The sequence below is a fragment of the Vombatus ursinus genome, unplaced genomic scaffold, assembly GCF_900497805.2.
Source record: "Vombatus ursinus unplaced genomic scaffold, bare-nosed wombat genome assembly UNPS02014848.1, whole genome shotgun sequence".
In the NCBI taxonomy this organism is placed as follows: Eukaryota; Metazoa; Chordata; class Mammalia; order Diprotodontia; family Vombatidae; genus Vombatus; species Vombatus ursinus.
The window spans coordinates 9,255,014-9,277,816 of record NW_020954626.1 but is presented as its reverse complement, the minus strand read 5'-3'; the positions used below and the strand labels follow the sequence as shown (position 1 = coordinate 9,277,816).

The following is a 22,803-nucleotide window of genomic DNA, read 5'->3' as shown; positions in this document are numbered from 1 at the left end:
AGGGATCATGACTTCTTCTTTTATACTCACAAGGTACTTAACACATTGACTGATTGACTGGCTGGCTCTAAAAAGGCTGGCTAATTGGCCTACATATCCCTCCCACCACCATTTTGCAACAAGGGTAGGCACTAGTATCTCAAAACACAACCTTATCAACTTTTTGCAGGTCACTCATTGAGTCAAGTAGAACAGATCAAGGACTGGGCAGCCTAGAACACAGTCTTGATACAAATGAATGAATCACAATAGAGCTCACAGTATGCTATAATGGAGAGAGTGCTGAACTTGCCAAGAAGACATGGGTTCAGATACTGCCTCTTACATTTACTGGGCATATCACTTAATGTCTCTGAGCCCCACTTTACTGGTAAAATAAGGGGGATAGACTAAATAGGCTCTGAGATCCCTTCCAGTTCTAAACCTGTGATTATATGACTTATCTTAAATTTCTAAATTTAATTGTTTAATGGACTCATTCATTACTTAGCCCAAAAGTGTTATGAAGATCAGAAATGAAAAGTAATCAGATGCACTGTACTTAAAAGGACCAATTCCCCACCGCCACCCCCCTGGAATAAGAGGTGATTGTTACGACATTTTTGCTAACTGCTTCCAAACTCCCACCTTCCCATGCCTCTGTTTACACAAAGATCTATCAGTGCTCCTGGGATAGTTCACATGAAAAGTGTTCACAGAAAGAAAAAAATCCTGGTAGGAACAACTGCTCAGTCACAATTCCTCATCCGTCTTTAGTAGCAAAAACACAAGCTTGCTTTTTGTCAAAAACCCTACAAAGGCTTATTTACTGATCCTGCTGAATGTTTTTTTGGGGGTGGGGTAGAGTGGGGTACAGTAAGGATAGAGAGGAAAGATGATAGGAGCATGGGATCATAGATATAGAACTGGAAAGGACCTTAGTAGCCATCTAGCTCAACTCCCTTATTTTACAGATGAAGAAACTGAGGGCTAATGAAATTGACTGGCCTAAGATCAAATGGTAGGAAGCATGAGAAGCAAGATTTCAACCCAGCTCCTCTGGCAGAGATAAAAGAGTGGTTTGCCATTTCCTTCTCCAGTTCATTTTACAGATGAGGAAACCAAGGCAAACAGAGTTAAGCGACTTGCCCAAGGTCACACAACTAGTAAATGTCTGAGACCAGGTATGAACTCAGGAAATGAGTCTTCCTGACTCCAGGCCCAACACTCTATTCACTGTGCCACCTAGTTGCCCTTGAAGTAGAAATAGGGGGTGGGTGTTTGTCTGTTTTTAGTCACTGAAGATCATTTTTTTAGGAAAATAAGAAATCCATAAACACCTGGGTGGTAGATCACAGCCTACTCCAATCTCTCTGGTTTCCACTTCAGTCTTGGGCTGTGTTTCCATTAAATAGTCCAGTCTACTCTGTAGTTCATTATTCTGTATTGGGGGAAAAGGGGCAAGAAAAAAACGTTTTTAGCAGGGAATATTCTTCCTCCCCTCCCCCACTGTATAGTAGACAACTTGTGCTCATTCTCTGGTTTCACCTCATAAACGTGTACATTTTTCTATTTTCAAATACACATAATGCTTGGCCCCTGGCCCGGGGTGAGGGAGGGGAAGCCTTTCCAAAATGTTACTTGTTTCTATCTTGATGGACTTCACATGAAATACGTTAGGTCCTTGATTTTTCACGTCTATAAAACAGATAACAATGTTTAAATTAGGGAACTGTTGTCGTTCAATTAGCACATTCATTTTTGCTTTTCAGAAAGCTGATGTGGAAAAGTTGGCCTGGTGGTAGAAGAGCACTGAGAGATGCCACACCGTGTGGCATGGGAAATCTGAGTTCCAGATTTTTTTCCCAGACTCCAGGTTTTGCAAGAAGGAATATGAGCTATTAAGCTGAATCTTAGCACAGCTTTCGTACAAAGCTACGGGACATAAAAGACCGCATCCTTCCCGATAAATAGGAAATGGTGTAGAGGGATAGAACACATTCCAGATGCCCTCTCAGCAGACGGGTCATGACAGATCTATGGGCTCTGAAACAGTCACCTAATGCACACTCTATGGGAGAATAATACTGGACACTAGCCAAAGAGACATAGAAATTTACACACATGTACATACACACATCTTTTCCAACTCCATCTGGATTTTACCACTCACAAGGAGAGGAAATAACACTGCAGCCATTTTAAATCCATTAATTTACAAATGTATAGGCTGAAACTGTGGACATCAGATCTAGGAACTTTGCTTACTAGGCACAAAAGAAAGAGCTGGAGACTGCCCTAACTTGTACGCTCCATGTGAACAATGAGCAGCCCAATGTCATTGGAGCACAGGATTACAGGACAATATATTAATGAGAGTGTCACTAAATTTGAAATCAGAAGTTTCCATTTTAAGGCTCAGATCTGACAGTTGCTATTGAGACCACGGGATTAGACTAGACTAGGTTCACAGCGATGTAGATTTGGAGTCAAAGGGACCTTGGTCCAAACTTCTCATTTCATAGATTAGGAACTGAGACCCAGAGGGGTTAAATGACTTGCCCAAGGTCACATGGGTAGGAAGTAGAACAGTAAGAATGGGAACCCAGGTCCTCAACTCCTAATCGAGCACTCATTTCATTACCACAATTGAGGGCAGGGATTGTCTTGCTCTCCTGTTTGTATTCCCAACTCAGTCAAAAGGTAACACCCAAGGACCTAGAAGGCCACATGTGGCCTCAAGGCTGCAGGTTCCCAGCGCCTGAACTGGAGTTGTGCCAAGCTCCTAAGGGAGATTCAGTATTGTCATGCTTGGTAGATGTATTGGTCGGTTCTGCTGAACTGTTTTCCCTACTTTCTTTTTCAATCTTTGTTATAAGGGATGGCTTGCTGGGTAGGAGAGGAACATGTTCAGAAATGAAGATGTTATAGAAACAAAAGATATCAATAAAAATAAAATATATGCTGATTTTTTTAAATGGAAAGAGCATATAGAACAATAGATCTTTAGCTTCTTCTGTCAATGGTACATCTGAACTCTTAAGTTTCCTTCTAATTCTCTGGTTCTATTCCTCCTCTGGACAAAATAAGATAATTTATAAATTCAGGAAAGGAAAAAATGTGAATATTAACTATTTTAAAGTTCTAGCAAAAACCAAATGACTTATAATCCACTATCATATTTATCCAGCATATTAGCATACTTGTTTAGAAATTCATGTAAGAGAAAAGCCAACATCACCAAGATGGGTTATGGAATAATAGCTATGTTCATTCATTCATTACTGGTAGAGTCATAAACTTATAAAATAATTTTGATGAATGATTAATTATCAGAATTTCATTTTTTCATTGAAAGTTAATTTGCTATCTATTTTCTGAGTCAAAAAAGTCTTCATTTATTTGAAAACTAAATTTTAGTACTCTGGTAACAAAAAGTTATATGGTACAGAAAAATTGTACCTAAATAATCATCGATTCTTACCTCTCCTTCCAAGAAGGATATTTTTTCTAAAAGCTGCAAGATAAATAGTTGTTTCTGTTGCACTTTTTTCTTTAATGATTCGACCTGTGAAGAAACAAAAGTAGTACTAAATGGTTAATCAAAAAAGATGCAAGAATTCAGTTACATGCAAATTGATTGAGAATCCTACCTAATTATTTTTATTGAATAATAACAATAACAATAATACCTGCCACAAGCATTATGTTTGACACTTTACAAATATTATCTCATTTCATCTTCATAACAACCCTGGGAGATAGGTATTATTATTATCCCCATTTACAGTTGAGGAAACTGAAGCCAATGGAGGTTAAGTGACTTGCCCAGAACCAGACAGCTAGTAAGTTTCCAAGGCAAGTTTTGAACTCAGGATTTCCTGACGAGGCCCAGCACTCTATCCACTTTGGTACCTAGATGCTTCAAAGAGTCTACACTTTGGTAAGAAGAGGAAAACCTAGCAAGTTGGTTTGGCTAAGTCTTCATGGATATATCTCAAGGGCTATTTACACAGAAATTGGAGATAAGAATTAAACTGACTGCTGAAAATTCCTAATTCTGTGGTTAGCTTTTATTGTACCCCAAATTCCCTAAATCTCATCCTTCGAAGTCATCTAACGTCCTGCTCCATCTTGCATAAAGTCTTTCCTGATGATTCTGGTTCCCATTGACGATTCCTTCCTCTAAGTTTCTATGGTACTTCTCATTCAGTGAGAAGAATTTAATATTTGATTATCTCTTTGTCATGAATTGTTCTAATTTGTTTCTTGGGTGCAAGTCTCTTCTCCCCCTTACTAACTATAAGGTCCGAAATAGTAGAGACTTTGTTGATTTCTTTGCTTATAGTTTCTTAGCATATAGTTCGATGGATTTCCCACAGGATATGACTGAGAACCACTCTGCCAAGTATGGTACCAATGCCCAGTAAACGTGTGTTGCTTTTTTGAACCTACTAGCTTTTCAGTAGCCATCAATAACATTTTAAAAAAACACCAACAATAAGACCATGCATGAAACTTGATTATTTCTCCCTCCAAATGTTTTTAATTACCTAGTTTTTAAAACCTTGTACTTGACATTATTTTTCATATTTTCCTTCTTTTATAGAACATTGCATTTTACAAATTCTTTGAAAAAGTCCATTAAATATTCTGAAAGGAAAATTCGTTAAGTATTTATAAAGCACTTCCTAAATGTGTAACCTCGTGATAAATGCTCTATGATAGAGGGATGTAAAGAAGTAGGATAATTCATTCTCTAAGAGCTTAAAGTTTATTTCTTATGATTTGCTATAAACAATATTAAGCAATAATATGACTAATTAAGATTGCTTTTTAACTATTTATATTTAAATAAGGCAATTTTAATTGATAAAATTTAGCTTTTCAGTCACTCTTTCTAAATCTCCACCAGGATTTCTGTTTATCCTCTTGCTACTATTTAGTCTTTTTTTCAGATGGTCTGTCAGTGTGTCCTTTGTTCTTTGGGTTCTGCTTTTTTTTTTTTAACTCTGTTTCATTTCATAAAGTTCTTTCCAGCTTTTTAAAAATAGTACTCATACTTTATCTTAATTGCATTGCAGAAATCCATTACGTTAATGTATCACAATGTATTTAACCATTTCCCAATTGTTGGACATTTAGATTGTATTCTTTGTGATTATTAATGATACTGCTATGAACAATTTTAACAGCTCTTTTCATTTGTTTTTGATAATACTTTGAGAATATATTCCCAGAAATGGAATTATTGAAGCAAAGAAGAAGATTGTTTGAATACCCCATAATGAAGACTGCCAGATTGTACTTCAAAAAAATGCTGTAAGTTTGCTATTCTGCCAGCAATTGAATAATTGTACCTGTTTTCCCACAGCTCAACCAGGAATGCCTTTTATTGCTTTTAAATTTCTTAAATTGCTTTTAAAATTTTAAAATTGTGCTTGTTTGATTATTAAGGTTGAGCATTTTGCAAGTGATTATTAAAGATTTACATTTCTCTTTTGAAAACTGTTCATAGCCTTTGACATCAAAGTTGTTTTGTACATTAACATTAACAGTTCCTTTATATAGTTTAGATGTCAAATTTTTATTTTTTATATTTTAGGAATGTTATTTTTCTTTTGATTATTAGTTTTTGTTGAACACAATTTTATTTTAATGAAATGTTGTCTTGGCAGGAGGTAATAGAGTGGTTAGAGCACTGGGCCTAGACTCAGGAAAACCTGAGTTCAAATACAGCCTCAGACACTTGCTAGTTGTGTGACCCTGGGTAAGTCTCTTAACCCTCTTTGTCTCAATTTCCTCAACTATAAAATGAATTAGAGAAGGAAATGGCAAATCCCTCTAGTATCTCTGCCAAAAAAACCCCAAATGGTGTTGTGAAGAGTCAGATGTGACAGAAAATGACTGAAAAACAACAACAGCAATGTTATCTTGTCCCTAATAATTCTTTTCTATTTGTTTTTAAAATTCAATTTCTTTTCAGTGCCTTTACTGGATAAGAAAAATGGTTCTGAATAGGGAGAATTTTCAAGAATAAGTAAGGCAGGCAACAGATATGTTTTAAGAACATTTACCCAATAAGATAGAAAACTACTTAGGGATGACTAATGAGCTGCTTACTTTATAAATATGATAGAGCTATGTATATAGACTTAGGGAACTGATGAAAGAAGAAAACCGGGCAGACCAGGAGTACAGACGGAACAACAGCTAGAAGACTGAAAACAGGAGTCAGCTTCATACTGGGAAGAGAGGAATTCTCAGAGTTTGGGGTTTTGAAGACACTCAGGATAAAGTTCCAATGTTTTTCTGCAAATATGCATTATCCTATTGTGCCAAAGGAATTTTGTTCATCCTAATTTGCTTTCTCCCTTTGAGGGATTTCAATGATGGTATACAATGAAAATTACCTGTTTGAGGCAGTTAGTGCTGACATGAATTGGGAAATACACTGACATGATGGAAAAGTCAAATGTAAAGTGATTTGGAAACTTCAAGGTGCTATGTAAATCTTACCTATTATCCGCTATTATTATCAAATGTGATAGAATTAGAAAATGGTAGTATCATTATGTTTGCTTGCTTCAGTGTCTTTGGACTGTGCCTTAGCAAATACCTTAGTGACATACCTAGTTTCGTGTGTGTGTGTGTGTGTGTGTATGCATATGTGTGTGTGTATATATACATACATATATATAGGTATATATGTATGTGTGTGTATGCGTGTGTGTGTATGCATATGTGTGTGTGTATATATACATATATGTGTATATGTATATGTGTGTGTGTATATATATAGGTATAAATGTGTGTGTGTGTGTATGTGTGTGTGTGTGTGTGTGTATGTTCCAGAAACCTCAAGGCTTCAAAATGTTTGAACAAAGTCACAAAGTCGTAGAATTAGAAATGACCTGAGAGGACAATTCAATCCAAGCCTCTTATTTGACAGATGAAGAAACTGAGGTCTAGAGAAACAAAGCTACTTGCTAAAGATCACATGTCTGGTTAGTACTCTTTCTATGACCCCAAGTTTAAAATCTCTTGCTCTTATAAGAGAATTCCTTTCAAAGTTTTTTTTTTGTAATCTCTAAACCACATGATAGTTTGGAAATGATATATTGTTCTAATACACTATCCCTAAAAATACTAATAGAAAGCAGGAATATCCTGGCACACAAGGGAAGGATGTATTAGTTTAAGGCAACAATCATCAATATTGGTTTTATGAGAACTAGAGTATCTCCAAATACAGAACAACAGCAATAATATTATTCATATAGCACTTTAAAGTTTGTTGTTGTTCATTTGTTTCAGTCATGTCTTGGCAAAGATCCTGGAATGGTTTGCCATTTCCTTCTCCAGTTTATTTTACAGGTGAGGAAACTGAGGCAAACAGGGTTACATGATTTCTCCAGGGTCACACAGCTAGTAAGTGTCAAATGTCTGAAGACAAAACTGAACTCAGGTCTTCCTGACTCCAGGCCCCGCACTCTATCCACTGCATCACCTAGCTGCCCCACTTTAAAATTTACTAAGTGCTTTACAAATTTACTTTGCCCCATCAGTACCTCATTTGATCCTCCCAACAAACTTGCAAGGTATGTGCTATTATTACTCCCATTTTACAGATGAAGAACCTGAGACAAAGATTAAATGATTTCCTCAGGGTCACACAACTAGTAAGTTTCAGAGGCAAGGCTTAAACTCAGATCTTCTTGCTCCAAGTCTAGCAGTCTAACCTTTGTAACACCTACCTACCTCTCACAAAAAGCTATTAAAAAAAACTTTAATTTTAAAAAGACAAGCCACACCACCTTTTGAGTAAAGGGAAGCAGTGCAGTGAAAAATAATCATGTAAGGTTAGAATGATATTAAATTTCTGGTGAACTAAAAGGAAGAGAAAGGAGATGGGGAAAAGCAGAAGTTGGACTATTCACCGGGAAAGTAGCTCAATTTTTGGTATTTTTAAAGGTATCCATTCTCATTAAGGCTGATCCCAAGAAGTATAATCTGATCATGCCTTCCTTACTTAACCTTTCCTGTGATGATTGGAATAGATGACTTGAACTAGAGAAGGCCCACACTTAGAAAGCCTGTCTTGAATTTCAGTGGCTAACCTCAGCTGGGGCAGAACTTGTGAGGAAGCCCAGAAGTGCTGGACATCTCTTGGATCTATAATCCCAAGAATTCTGTGATTACAATCTGGGGCAGCACATTACCAGCATGCCTATTTGCAGTAATCACTTTATTAGTTTAGGTTTCCTATCTAAATTTAAACAGGTTTATTCAACAGTCAAAAGAAAGGAGTCTCCAATTAGGTTAAGCTGCCACCAAGTGGTAGTAGGTGGCTTGTTATAAGCTACCAGGCCTGAAAGACATTAGAACCATGGATTTTTTCAGATTTTTCTTTCCGGGTTTTGTTGGATTATTTTTCTAAAAAAAAATTTTTAAAAGACCCCCTTAAAAACAGTCGAGTTTAAACATTGACTAGCAAAGCCTTAGAAAGCAAGTTTCTAAAGCAAAAAATACCTAGGTACAATTTAAAACCTTTCTCACTAAGCTAAACTCTTATAAAGCACAGGTTTACCTAGCCTTTGTCTCGTTCCCAGTTCTGATTAGAATGATCATTTATAACTAACTCTGAATCTTTATGTTGTAGTTGGACTCCTTGTGGGCATGGTACAAGCTTCTAGGATTTCATTTCTAGGAAATCAAGTCATTTTCATGTCAAAAACCAGCTTTGCCTAGTTGCCAACAGCTTTATCCTATTTTAGCTAATTAAGGGAACTGCCTTAATCTGCCCATCTAGCCATCTTATCAATTGTGAAGATTTACTGCTGTTCCCCTCTCCTCAGGGTCTTCTTTCTCTCAATGGCCAAGGCAGAGGGGACAAGGCACTAAACTCAATCTCCACTAAGAAACAGGTAAAAGTGTAATTTAAATGTAATAGTATTTCTTCTAGATGTTGAAATTGTACCTACCACCCTGACCCTTTTATATTTATAAAATATAAATAGAATCCAGACTGCTTTAATGAATTAATTTGAATGGATTTCTAAAAAAGCTTGCATCTCTAGCAGAAGAAAATATTTATAAACAACCAATTTCACAAGTTTCTAAAAGTAAAAATGTAAAGTAGCTTCATCACAAGTCTGTGATGAGGCAACTTTTTTGTTGTTGTTGTTCAGTGGTGTCCAACCCTAACTTTTCTTGACAAAGATACTGGAGTGATTTGTCTTTTCTTCCTCCAGCTCACTTTACAGATGAGGAAACGGAGACAAACAGGGTTAAGTGACTTGCCCAGGATCACACAGCTAGTATCTGCGGCCAGATTAGAACTCAGGAAGATTCATCTTCCTGATTGCATGCCCAATGACCTATCCACTGCACCACCACCTAACTGCCCAAGGCAACTTTTAGTCTCACGGAATAGTCATACAAGTTTTTAGTTATCTGAGACTTAGGATCATAAATTTAGAGCTGAAATGAACCTTGGAGGTCACTTAGTCCAACTCCTTAATTTTATAGAAATTATAATTTATAGAAACTGAGGCCCAGGAAATTCAAATGATTTGCCCAGGGTTACCCAGTTAATAAATAGTGGAACCACTATTTGATCCCTCTTCATATGTGTCAGATCATGATGTAACTCTATAATTCAGCATTATGATTACTATCCAGTTCTCCAATGTAAATGAAATTTAGCTCAAGTACCTAAGCTTGTGAAAATAAAAGATCATAGGAGTATCAAGTGTAATATAACACTTGATATAGGATTTTGAGAGACATTTTTGGCCACTAGTAATGAATGATGAGTGCTTAGTCTCAATAATAGATAGTTTTATCATAAAGCAGGAAATGAATGTTGTACTTCAGCTTTATCACATACCGCAGGTGCCTAATTGGTAAATATCACTTCTATAGCGTTGTTATTGTTCATTCATTTCAGTCACGAAAAAACTCCCATTTGGGATTTTCTTGGCAAAGATACTGGAGTAGTTTACCATTTCCTTCTCCAGCTCATTTTACAGAATAGGAAACTGAGGCAAACAAGGCTAAGTGACTTGCCTAGAGTCACACAGCTAGTAAGTGTTTGAGACCAAATTTGAACTTAGGAAACCAGTCTTTCTGACTCCAGGCCAGCATTCTATCCACTGTACTACTCTGCATCCTGGTAGGTTCAAATCCCCTAACCAGTTACCAATTCTTCAGATGTTCAACCCCATCCCCCACCCCCAAGCATGAATCAGCTCCAGTCCCCAAACCTTACCTGTACTTCAGGTCCAGGCTTCCCCTCTTTCCCCCCAATGCCTGGTCTCACTGGACTCAACCCTTGTTTGGGTTTGGGGTACCCTATTTCTCCCAAAGATCCCTAAGGACCTGATCTGTTTCCATCCTCCCTGACTGCCCCTTATTATATTTCCCCTCAATAAGGAGCTTTTCTTTCTGCTGAATTCCTTCTCATGCTATTTGTCCAGCGGTGCCCTGCCCTTCCTTGTCCTGTACCCCAAACCTCACTCAAACCACTTTTAAGACACTTCCACCTATAATAACTAATCCATATTTCAATCTCTTCACAGGAAAGGTTTCATTTTTGTGTCTGCCCTTAATTATATTAAAATAATTATGTTTTAAGGGTTTATTTTTATATTAAAAATGGAATCCTCATGATAAAAATGACCTCAGGATGCAAGTTTAAAAAATAATGTAAGTATTAAACTCTTTTTCTGAAATAAACCATATGGGGAGAAATAAGTCAGCTATTAAGTTATCAGAATTTGCCCTGCTATAATAAACTATAAGAAAGTAGCTTAACAAGGAGGGAAAAAAAGTTATAATACCCCAATTGAGAGGAAAAGGATGGAATGAATTAAAGCAAGAACAAAATGAAACTGAAAAATTGCTAAATGAAGTTAAGAGGGGAAAATGAAAAATCAATGAAAGAAAGGGGTAAAAAGGTACATTTTTCATCTTCATGATGCCTGATTGGGTTTCTGAAAATTCATTTTCAATTAATGTGTCTTGTGGCATTCAGCCAGGGCACATACAACGAACAGTGCTCATATTTTAATCAATTTTTTCTATTAAGTTCCGAGTAATGTACAGTAATAGAATTATGCCATTTGAAGGGTTCAAGATGAAACTGACTTCCAAGGTAAAATAATCCACTTTTGTTTGACTTTTATTTTAGACTCATGATATGTCTACTTCTTTTTAAAGTGGGCAACACAAAATATTAAGTCCAATTCTCTGGAGCACCTAAAAATCATCCTTAGGTGTATAAGAGTGATACAAAGAGGTATAAATTGGTTTTATGGCTTGGACATAGAGAATATATAGACACCAAAAAGAGGAAAATGGTAGTTCTCCCTATGTTGTCAGAATTGTTCTGTCCCTGAATTTCTTGTAAAAGATTGTTTCATCCCCCCAAACACTGCCTAACACTCAGATTTAACCTCATAAAGGTAAGGAGGGGGCACTTACAATCATCACAGTAAGGGGCTACTCATACATAAAAGATCTACTTGTACTCTGAAACTGGACTAGCTTAAAAATAGATCTGGGTGACAGAGTGATCTCTGAGTGAGGGGGTGATCTGGGTCTACTTATACCAGCTTTGCAAAATGTTAAACACTTGAGAACCTAATAATGCAGGATGGGGGAAGATGGAGATCTCTATAAATGCATTCCTTTTGATACTTTGAATAGAGAAGAGGTAAATCGCTTTTTCCCCTTATCCCTTCTCTGTCTCTTTAGCCTTTTTTGGGGGGGGGGATGGAATTCCTTTAGTTTCCAAACATCTATTGAATGTTTCGCTTACAAAGTGACCCATAAAACTACTGCTGAATAATGGAGGAAAAGATACTTTAAAGCCTTTGAGGTCAGGGCCTAGATGCAATAACTTCTTAACCTCTTCTGTGTCACAGACCCTGTTGGCAGCCTAGTGAAGCCTATAGACCCCTTCTTAAAATAATATTTTAAATGTACAAAATAAAATTCAAAGGAAATTAAATTGAAATTAAGATGTAATTTTTTGCCATCCAAGTTCATGTCTCCCTGAAACCTATCCCCTGACCCCCTGGCATCCATGGACCCCAGCTTAAGAACCTGTATTGGGACTTGTACAGAAAGTCTCTCTTCCAAGGGGCTGCAGCCCTGAGAAAGAATACATGTTCAGTTTAGAACAGAGGTGTCAAACTCATGACTGAAGCAGATTAAAATGTAATTGAGAAAGTAAATAAAAATACAATATAGCATAGATAATGTTAATTTGTGGTCTTCTAAATCAATATGCAGCCCTTGGGGCTGACACCACTGATTTAGGGCACCCAAGGATCATAATCAGGATTTGGTTTATGGGAAAAGTGACCTGTCCCTTGCCATAACTTCTATTCATTTGCTTTTCTTTAACATCTCCTTTTCATAAGAAGTGCCTTTACCCCCTCCACCTCCAACAAGTTCCCAGTACAGAAACTCAATAGGCCATCAATTTTTCCGAGACATCACTCCATCTCCTCCCTGATTGCATGGAGATTGTGCATATGGGACTAACTGCCAGCCCCATCGTATTTTTCACCCAATTTTCAGGAAATCAAGACCTGGTACTGAAAAAGTCATATAGTAGATAGAGGTGGAAAGGGCATAAGTGATATGATACATAATCTTAGATTTAGAACTAGAAGGAATCTCAGAATGGAGGAATAGGGGGAGGATTGATGTTGTCAGACTCATACTTAAGGAAGATCAATTTGATGGCTGAATGGATGAACTAGAGTGGGGAGAAATTAGAGATGAGGAGACCAACCAGAAGGCTATTGCAATAGTCTAGATATAAGATGATAAGAGGGTGGTGACAGTGACAGAAGAGATATGGAGCATATACAAGAGATGTTATAAAGGTAGAAATGACAGGACTTGGCAACTGATTGGGTTTGGGGAAGGGTGTGGAGGTGAGGAACTGAGAATGACACCTAGATTGTAAACCCAGGTGCCTGAGGGGATGGCGGAACCCTCCACCATAATAAGGAAGTTAGGAAGAAAGAGGATTTGGGGGGAAAAGATAATAAATCTGGTTTTGGACATGTTAAGTTGAAGACATCTACTAAACATTTAGCTCAAGATATCAATAGGTAATTAGAGTTGTGAATTTGGAGGTTACAGCTGAATAAATAGGTCTGAGAATCATCTACATAGAGATGATAGTTGAATACATGGGAGCTGAGACAACTATAGAAAGAGAAAAGAATACAGGACAGAGCCTTAGGGGACACCTATAGTGAGTGGGTGTGACTGAGATGAAGATCCAGCAAAAGAGACTGAAAGGAATTAGAAAGGTAGGAGGAGAACCAGGAGAAAGAAGTGCCATAAAAAAAATTGCTGGAAAGAAGAGAATATCAAGGAGAATAGAAGAATCAATAATCCAAAGGCTACAAAGAATGCAAGAAGGATAAGGGTTGAGAAAAGACCATTAGATTTAGCAATTAAGAGATCATTTACACTTTGGAGAGAGAGTTTCAGCTGAATGATGAGGCTGGAAGCAAAATTGCAGAGTTCAGAAGAGAGGGAGAGGAGAGAAAGTAGAGGCATTGCTTGTAGACAGCCTTCTCAAGACGTTTAGTCACAAAAAAAGAGAAGAGATACCATCACTCGCAGGTGTAGAAGGATCAAGGAAGAAGACACAGGTGTATTTTTAGCCAGTAGGGAACCAATCAATAGACAGAGATTGAAGTTAAGTGTGAAAGAGGAGATGACAGATGGCATCATCTTCTAGAGATGGGATAGAATGAGATCAAGGGAATATAGATGGGTTCATCTTAGCAAGAAGAGCCGCTTCTTGTGAGACAAGGCTGAGAGAAAGAGATTTTTGGAAGAAATCTGAGTGATGTGAAATGAGGAGAGAAGGGGAGAAAAGGGAGCTCTCAGTGAATGGTTTCCATTTTTTTATCCATTTTTTAATAGCATGTTGTGTCATTTTCCAGGAATTGGTCGAGTTTTTTAAAATGTTGTGACTGAAATTAATATCAGTAAATCAATTAGAAACGGCCAAAGTTTTTTGACTCCCCTGTTTCACACTGTGCTCTCCTCCCAATGAGGACATTTAGTCAAATATCAACATCTACCTGAGGTTGTAACATTGTTGTCTACGCCATAAGCTATACTGAAAAGGAATTATGGATGATTGTTATCTAAATTTAGAAAGGGTTTATTGTTTAAATCGGTTGCTTATTGTCATTTCCTTGAGAGGAAGAAGTGGGAAAAGCTTGTGTCAAGCTCTTCTATCCCTGCTCTCACAGGCGGCGAATGCAAATTTCTTGGGATTCAGTTGCAGCAGTTGTGAAATTTCTTGAGACAAGATTGTTTCAGACTCAGGTGGGCAAGTCTGCATATTTCCAATGAATGTATGTACTGCTATCAAGTTTTCCTTTTTGCTCTCTTTTTAATCATACACAATATTCACATGTATAGAATTACTATTTTCCATAAATCAGTGATAGAAGAAAGGATCAGAGAATAGAACAGGCATCTCCTATGGGAGGTGCCTGAGAAGAATGTTTCAACAATGCTACTAAAAGTTCTAGGCCCACATTATTAGAACTGGAGGAGAACTTAAACATCACTGAGTTCAATATCTTCCGAGAAATATAATGACTCACCCAGGATCATGCTGTTACCAAGTGTCTCAGTCTTCCTGACACCAACTCCAGCATTCTATTCACCACAACACTCTGCCACCTTCCCCACCCCAAGGCAAAGGGGTTCTTGTTCAGTGTGTACCAGTGAGACCTCATCACTGCATTTAGCCCAAGCTAAACTCCCCACCTTCCTCCATCACCCCTGCTGGCTCCTAGATTGGATATTCTATGGATGATTAGGGACCACATTCCCCAAGGGATATACAAGAGCTGTAAGTGGCCATAACAACATTCATCTCATTGGCATGTCCTACAAGAAGTGCCTCAATGCTTAAGTGATATTGATGGCTTACTCCTGTGGTCCCCTGCTTTCATAGGAAGAGTTTGAACCTTCTAGATATATTTGTCCTTCTGGATATATTTGGAGCCCAAAGAGCAACTAATCTGTAGAACAATGGAGTTTATTTAATAACATTTGCAAGGAAAACATGTCCAGCTTTAAAAGAACAATATGAACAACATCTATATTTACATATACTTCATAAAATGAAGTTGCAGTAGGGAAAGGGAAGGGGGAAAAGAATAAGCATTTTTATAGTGCTTACTATGTACCATGCACTGTGCTAAGTGCTTTACAAATATCTCATTTGATCCTCACAACAACCCTGTGAGGTAGGTGCTACTATTATCCCCATTTTACAGTTGAGGAAACTAAGGAAAACAGAGGTCAGATGACTTGCCCAGATGACAGTTAGTGTGACACAGCTAGTGTCTTAAGTGTCTGACAATGGATTTGAATTCAAGTCTTCCTGACTCCAGGCCCAGGGCTTTATCCACTGTGCCACCTAGCTACCTCTATTGCCTTCCATCACACCCACACCCACACCCACACACACACCCACACACACACACACACACACCAGGCTTACATATAAATATTTCTGGCATTGATTGTAAACTTCATACTTTAAGTAAAATATGTTAATATTTAAACATCAAGCTAAGAACAAGACCATGCCAAATCCTGGCATTTAGAATTTTAATATTTCTATTTACTAAAAATTCTTTATATATAAATATTTTTTAGTGGCAACCTCATACTGGGATGTGACTAGCAATGACAAAGATCAGAATTTTGCTAAGCAATAGTACTCAAGCAGATAATGGGTCAAGCCTAGGGGAGTCCCTTCAGGCAAAAGGAAGTAGGTTTCAGCACCCTGGAGGTCAGAAAATCAGCCAATGCAGCATCAGCAGGGCTGGATTCTGTCTTCTGTAGTTGCTGCTGGGTGTGCCCTGAACTCAAAGGAGGTGAACATAACTAAAAAAAAAAAATGGCAAAGGGCCTATAAGAAAACCCTGCCCTTGACTGAAGTAGGATCAGGGACACTAGAAATATCTTTGAAGTGGTTAGAGCCAGTAGAATCTTAGGTCCTCCTCAGAGCAGGGGATTTAAAGCTACCAGGGAGCTAGATGGTAGAGTAGATAGAGTTCTGGGCCCAGAGACAGAAAGATCTGAGTTCATATCCAGCCTTGGACACTTACATAGTAGTTACCTCAGAGGCAGTCTCGTCCAACACCCAACCCCCTTAGGTCAGATGAGGGAACTGAAGCTCAGGGGGCTATGGTGACTTTTTTTTTTTTTTGCAATTGGGGTTAAGTGACTTGCTCAGGGTCACTCAGCTAGTAAGTGTCAAGTGTTTGGTCTGAGGCCGAATTTGAACTCAGGTCCTCCTGACTTCAGGGCCTGTGCTCTATCCACTGTGCCACCTAGCTGCCCCTATGGTGACTTTTCTATGTGTACATAAGTAGTAAGCATTGGAGGCAAGATTTGAACAAGAATGTTTTCATAGTCATTGGGTTCAGGTACATTCTCCACAAGGCTCATGGCACTTATTTCTTTCTATGACTCTAATAAATTATACTAGCAAGATAAACAATGGAAATTTCACCACCGGAGACACTGAAGAAAAATCAAGGCAGAAAAGATAAACTACTAGAGAAACTGTAGGAAACAATACTACAGTAGAATCATTATTTTCAACACAAACGTCTCATATTCTTACTTAAATTTATAAATATCTAAACTGAATATGTCATAACAAATTTGCGGTTTACAATGTCTTGGTGCTTTTAGTAGCGGCTGTTGAATTATTTCAGTCGTGTCTGACTCTTTGTGACCCCATTTGGGGCTTTCTTGGCAAAGACACTGGAATGATTTGCCATATCCTTCTCCAGCTCATTTTATGGATGAGGAAACTGAGGCAAACAAGGTTAAGTGACTTGCCCAGGGTCACACAACAAGTAAGTGTTTGAGGCCAGATTTGAACTCAGAGAGATGAGTCTTCCTGGCTCCAGGCCCAGCACTCTATACACTGCTCCACCTAATCTTGGCCCTCTTATATAATAAAAAGGTTAGTTGGGTCAACTAATCTATCAACAAGCATTTTAAGCACCTACTGTATACCAGGTACTGTACTAGTTACTGAGGATACAAAGACAAAAATATAATAGGTGCTGCCCTCAAGGAGCTTACATTTGAACTTAATGTAATAATATTTGCAATAACATCTGAGTGACCATAGCAAGTCTCTTCATTTCTCTGGGCCTCAGTTTCCTCATTCATGTATTTTGATCATCTGTGAGATCCCTCCCAGTTTAAACATTCTATGATGTTACTGTCATCCTTTTTAGTTGGTTGTTTAGTTATTTTTCAGTCACGTCTGACTCTTTGTTACCCCATTTGAGGTTTTCTTGGCAAAGATACTGGAATGGTTTGCCATCTCCTTCTCCAGCTCATTTGACAGGTGAGGAAACTGAGGCAAACAAGTGCCTTGCCCAGGGTTACACAGCTGGTATCTGAGGCTGTATTTGAACTCAGGAAGACTCCAGGCCTGGCGCTCTATCCACAGAGCCACTTAGCTGCACTTTACTGTGCAAATCATTCACTTCTCTGCCTTCTGAACCTATCCCTCACTTTTGTGTGGTTGTGTTTGTTCAGACCTGTGATTTCATCAAAAGCAACTTTCTTTACCAATCCAGATCAAGACATCAGCAATTTGGTCTTAAAGAGTGACTTCAGGGCATGAATAGTTAAGAGATTTGCCAGGGATGTATCAGAAGGACTTCCACTCAGGTCTTCCTAAATCCAAGGCCAAGTCTCTATCCATTAAGCAACACTTCCTCTCCTCATTTACACTGGTCAATGAAATTTAAAGGAAAATCCAAGGATGGATGCTTAGGAAGGAGCATGGTACATCGAGTCTGCCACTGAGGCATTCACAAGATTTCTAGATAATTTAGATATAGTCCCTTCATTTGCAGGTCAGATGCTAATCATCAATTATTTAAATCTACCTCATTTCTTTATTCCATTTCTTCCTCCTCCATTAGACTGGGAGATTCCTGAGAAAAGGGAGTGCTTTTTGCCTTTCTTTGTATCTCCAGTGCTTAGCACAGTACCTGGCATATAGTAGGTGCTTAATAAATGTTTATTAACTGACTATTATTCCAAGTCTCACTCTCTTAACTTGAGAAAATACCACCCACTTACTCCACGAGAATATTGTGAGGTTGAGTAAGATACTACTTCATGCCAACTTGTTTTGTTTCTTTAGGAAATCAAATAACATTAAAGCTAGATTATCTATTCTGATGACACTTCCCCTCACTTTACTGATGAGGAAACAAGTTCAGAGATGCTAATTAAATGACTCATCCAAAGTCACAAAGATAACAAGAACTCTTAGGCATCTAGGAGATGTGGTGAATAAAATGTTGGACCTGGAGTTAGGAAAACCTGAGTTGAAATCTTCCCTTGGACTAGCTATGTGACCCTGGGCAAGTAATTTAACCTGTGTGTCCCTCAGTTTCCTCATATGTAAAAATAGGGATAATAAAAGTAAATGCCTTCCAAAATTGTTGTGAGGATAAAATGAGGTAACATATGTAAAGCACTTTGCAAACCTTAATGCCTATATAAATGCTAACTATTATAATAGTTTTAGTGTTCTTTCTACTACACCACCACTGCCTCCCTAAAAATCACTATTATACAGGACTTTAGGGGTATAGTGCATTTTACATATGATATCTCATTTAATCTTTATAATTGCCTGGTAAGATAGTTAACATAAGTATTATTATCTCCATTTTAGAGATGAGGAAATGAAGATCGAAAGAATTTCTATGACTTGCCCAAGGTCATGCAATAAGTAAACTGCAGAACTGAAATTCGAACCCAAGCCCAGTGTGGTTTCTGCCAAACCCTGCTGCCTCTCAGAAACACTGTAAAATCCAAAGCATAGACGAAGTATATTTTACTTCAATATATTTAATGCATCTGTTTTCGCATAAGTATACATTTTTTCTTTTTAGAGAGCATAGGATGCTAGACTTAGAGCTGAAAGGGATTTTGAGGGGCATCTACTCCAAAGCCCTCATTTTATCAATGAGTAAACTGAGGCCCAGAGAAGTTAGGCTACACAGTAAGTGAAAGAGGGAGCCAGAATTCAAACTAGGGTCTTTGCACTCTAAATCTAACATTCTTTCCACTGCAGAACTGCCTCAGGCCTGGTAGGATGTTCTTAGTATCAGAAGCAAATCAGTGACAGAATGTTAGAGCTAGGAAGAACCTTAGAGACCTTCTAGACCTGCCACACTTATTTTACAGATGAGAAACCTGAGGTCCAGAGAGGAAAATGATCCAATTCAGCCTCAAATCAAGCATTTTTTTTCTTAAAAATTCAGGGCTCAATTCTTAAGTCTATTCCATCAGAACAGCCTTCCATATACCCACCACATTTTAAAGATACATTATTTGGCCGCTAAAAATCATATAAGCCCTTTTTTTGGCTTATTTTTTTTCTTGAAGGATTGAGAGTGATTTTGTAAGGATAATTTCCTCAGCTCAGATCCATTTGAAAATCAGACACATTGATGATCCTTATACCATCTTCACATGGTTTTCCATATCTCATCAGAAATGTCCTTGATAAAGTATTTATTCCTTTTTTTCTATACATAAGCTTTTATTTTTCATGTACAGATTGTCTGGAACCCAGCCTCCAAATGTCACTTCCTTAATACCATTTTTGCTTGCATTTTCAGATTTAATAAGAGAACTTTCTTTTTTTTAATCTTGAAGTCTGCCTACAGTTTCTGAAATATTCCAAAGGATCAGTCTTTAAGATTTTTTCACTTCTCTGTTTGCAGCATACAAGATGTAATTTTCCTTCTGTGCAGTATTTAACTACGTGGATATTTTCCCAAAACCAAAAGTCCTAGGATTTTTCTTCTTAATGGCATTTCCTTAATATTTTGGCCATTGGATGCCAATGGGTAAGTGTCACCTCTCCAGCACGAATATTCTTCCAGCATCATATGGTACATCACAGGGTAATTAGAAAAGCTTCTTAGATCAGGTCACCATTTATCATCTTCCAAAGAAACGAAGACTAAATCTGGAGAAGAGCTCGTGTGACATGATCTAGAAACAGTTCAATTCAGTTGATTAGGGTTCTAGATTCTATAGAAAATTTTCCTTTTTCCCTCCCCCATTTAAAATGGAATTATTCATTCATGAGACCATGAATCTCTGACCAATAAAGATAATGCAGATTTTATTTTTTATCTTTAGAAAATAAAAAACAGACTGAATACAAGGCCAATGGCAAGATAAACAGTCTGAAATTCAGTACATGTATGGTTCAGCTTGTACAACTTGTATTGGTAAGGGCCTTCAAATGACTGTGTGTGTCAAGGAATTATGTAAAAAAAAAAATGTAGAGGAAAAAGAAACAGAACAAAAGAATGCTTGTGTGCACAAATGTTATGGATAAGGGAGATTTTGAAGATGAAAAGTATTGAAGATCAGTAGCAATATATAGACAGAAGAAGAGTTAAGAAAAGCTATCCAAAAAAGCCAGATTTAGTTTTTAAGGCCTCAAAAGAAAAAAATAAATACTCTAAAAAAATGCCTTTGTGATATGGGTAGCAGGTAGGTCCAACCTTGTCTTTTTCTACCCAAAATGATTATATGCCCATTCTGTATGGGACACATATCTTCTACCTACATAAGACTTTTCACATTGGCATCTCTGTAAAGGAAGTCTAATGTCCTCTCTAGCCTGAGATCATGCTCCAGTGATGCTATCATCAATCTGAACCTCATTTTCCTCATCTATAGAGTGAGGAGGTCAGACTAGATCAGAAATTCTTAACTTTTTTGTATCATAGACACCTTTGGCAGTCTGGGGAAGTCTATGGGCTCCTCAGAATAATGCTTTAAAATCAAATACATAGAGTTATAGAGGAAACCAATGCCTCAGATTAAGAATTCCAGATAACTAGATGACTTCTAAGGTCCCTTCTAGCTTATTCTATGAAAAACAACTCAGAAATTGTGCAAAGGTGTATTTCATTTTGATACTTAAGAAAAAAGAAATCAAGACCTGAATTACTTTGAATTTCTTTCTTTCCTCCTTCCTTTCCTTTTCTTTCTTTCGGATTGTCTCCCCATCTCACCCACACTAAAGGTGCATTAACTCCACACAGCACAACCCTGATTCTGACCCCACTTGTGATACAAAGGGTAACTCTGACGTGTTCCATTTGCAACTTGGGCAGTCTGCCCCTCTTTCACAGCCCGGAGCACACTGCCTGCCCCCACCACTCCTTGGGGCTCACCATACTGGTGCCACACTCAGTGTGGACACCTGATCAGTTTTATTCTTCCTGCAGTTCAGAATTCCTAAGTGCAAGTGATCCACCAACCTCAGCCTCCCCAGGAGTGAGGATTACAGGCAGGTGCCTCCACCACAAGGCTCTATTCCCTTCCTAAGAAGCTGTAGAACAGCCAACTTTCACAGACACTTCCTGAATATTTTAAATTAGTGGGGGAAGAGATGGGGAGACACTTGTACTTGTCCTGGGGGACCAGAGTCCAAAGAGGACAAACAAATCATGTTCAGGTATTGGTAATCCCTAGGTATAGTTCATACAGGAACAGGTTATGTTGTATTCCACCTGATCTCTGCTTCCTGTTAAACATGACACACATTCTACTTGAGAAAAATCTTCACTCTCAATCTATCTGGACAGCCTCTGCAAGGCTTTTATGTATATACACAAGGCCATCAGTCAGAAAACAAGCATTCTCTAGTCATTATTTGTGGCTCTGACAGCCTAAGAACTCCTGGAGGACTGGAGATGGTGCGACATAACACTCCAATGGGAGATGATGAAGGTCATGGATGCTGGCAAACCTCCCCATCACCTGTTTAAACGTGGATGCTTCTGGGGTCATTCCTTTCTGTGCTTCTGTCTCATTTATGGCTTCAGACTCTGGATTATCAGCCTAACTTCAGCTAGCTGAGGTTTTCCTGGTGTTTAGAATAGGTCAAAATAGAGAGGACCAAAGGTGGAGGATATGCTGAGGGAGGACTAGCTAAATAAAGACTTGGGCACATAGTTGGCAAAAGTTTAGGTTAGTGTTGTGAAGTAGCACCTTAGGGAGCTACATTTCTGTACCCACCTAGGATCTAGTTTAACAAATAAGAACTAATTATAGCTTCTTTTCTTATGCAGTAAGCCAAGCCCGCCTCTGATCATTGTTAACAAGAAAGCCCCTTGAACTGACTTTTTTGTAGAGAAAGAATTAGATACCTACAAAAGAGACATCAGATGCAGGACATAATTGGAATGCTCTCTGCTGGTTGAAATGGAAAGTGCGACAGGAATAATGATTTAAGTTACTCCTTATTAATCTAAATAATAATGTGTGCACCCATTTGCACAACTATGCAATTACAAAACTATCCGCTCACATACTTCCCCATCTCTCCACTAAATCTGAGGAAAATTATGAGATTTTTTTTCTTCTTCACATTATTTTTCCACAGGCAGTGGGATGCTTTGTTTGGCAAAGGTAGTAGGCTGGGTCAGAGCAGTTGAAGAGGTGTGAATGACTGTGTTTGCAAGTCTGAAGGCTTAAGAGGTGTTAACAGCAGTTAAGTGCTTTGCCCAAGCCTTCAAGGAACAGAGCTGTGAGTGATAAGAAGAATTAACTGTCTTCCTTGGTAATTGGTGAGTTTACCCCATTAGTTCATCCCTGTGCATACTCACCCTTCCCCTCATTTGGGCATTAAAATATGTGCTAATAGAGGGAAATAGATTATACAAATAAAAGCAA

At 38.0% G+C, this 22,803-nt stretch overlaps 1 protein-coding gene across 2 annotated transcripts in view; it reads right to left on the bottom strand.

The window, feature by feature from the left end:
- Positions 1 to 22,803, bottom strand: part of LOC114026992 (myocardial zonula adherens protein-like) — a 100,144-nt gene that overhangs the window by 5,681 nt on the left and 71,660 nt on the right. The window contains exons 11-12 of one of the 2 annotated variants that reach the window (XM_027840798.1): positions 3,464 to 3,547; positions 1,320 to 1,420 (exon numbers count right to left, since the gene is read on the bottom strand). In XM_027840798.1, the coding sequence (XP_027696599.1) occupies positions 1,320 to 1,420; positions 3,464 to 3,547 (185 nt within the window). Of the gene's footprint in view, positions 1 to 1,319; positions 1,421 to 3,463; positions 3,548 to 18,564; positions 20,101 to 22,803 lie in introns of those variants that run through there. The other variant, XM_027840799.1, reaches the window with a different exon arrangement.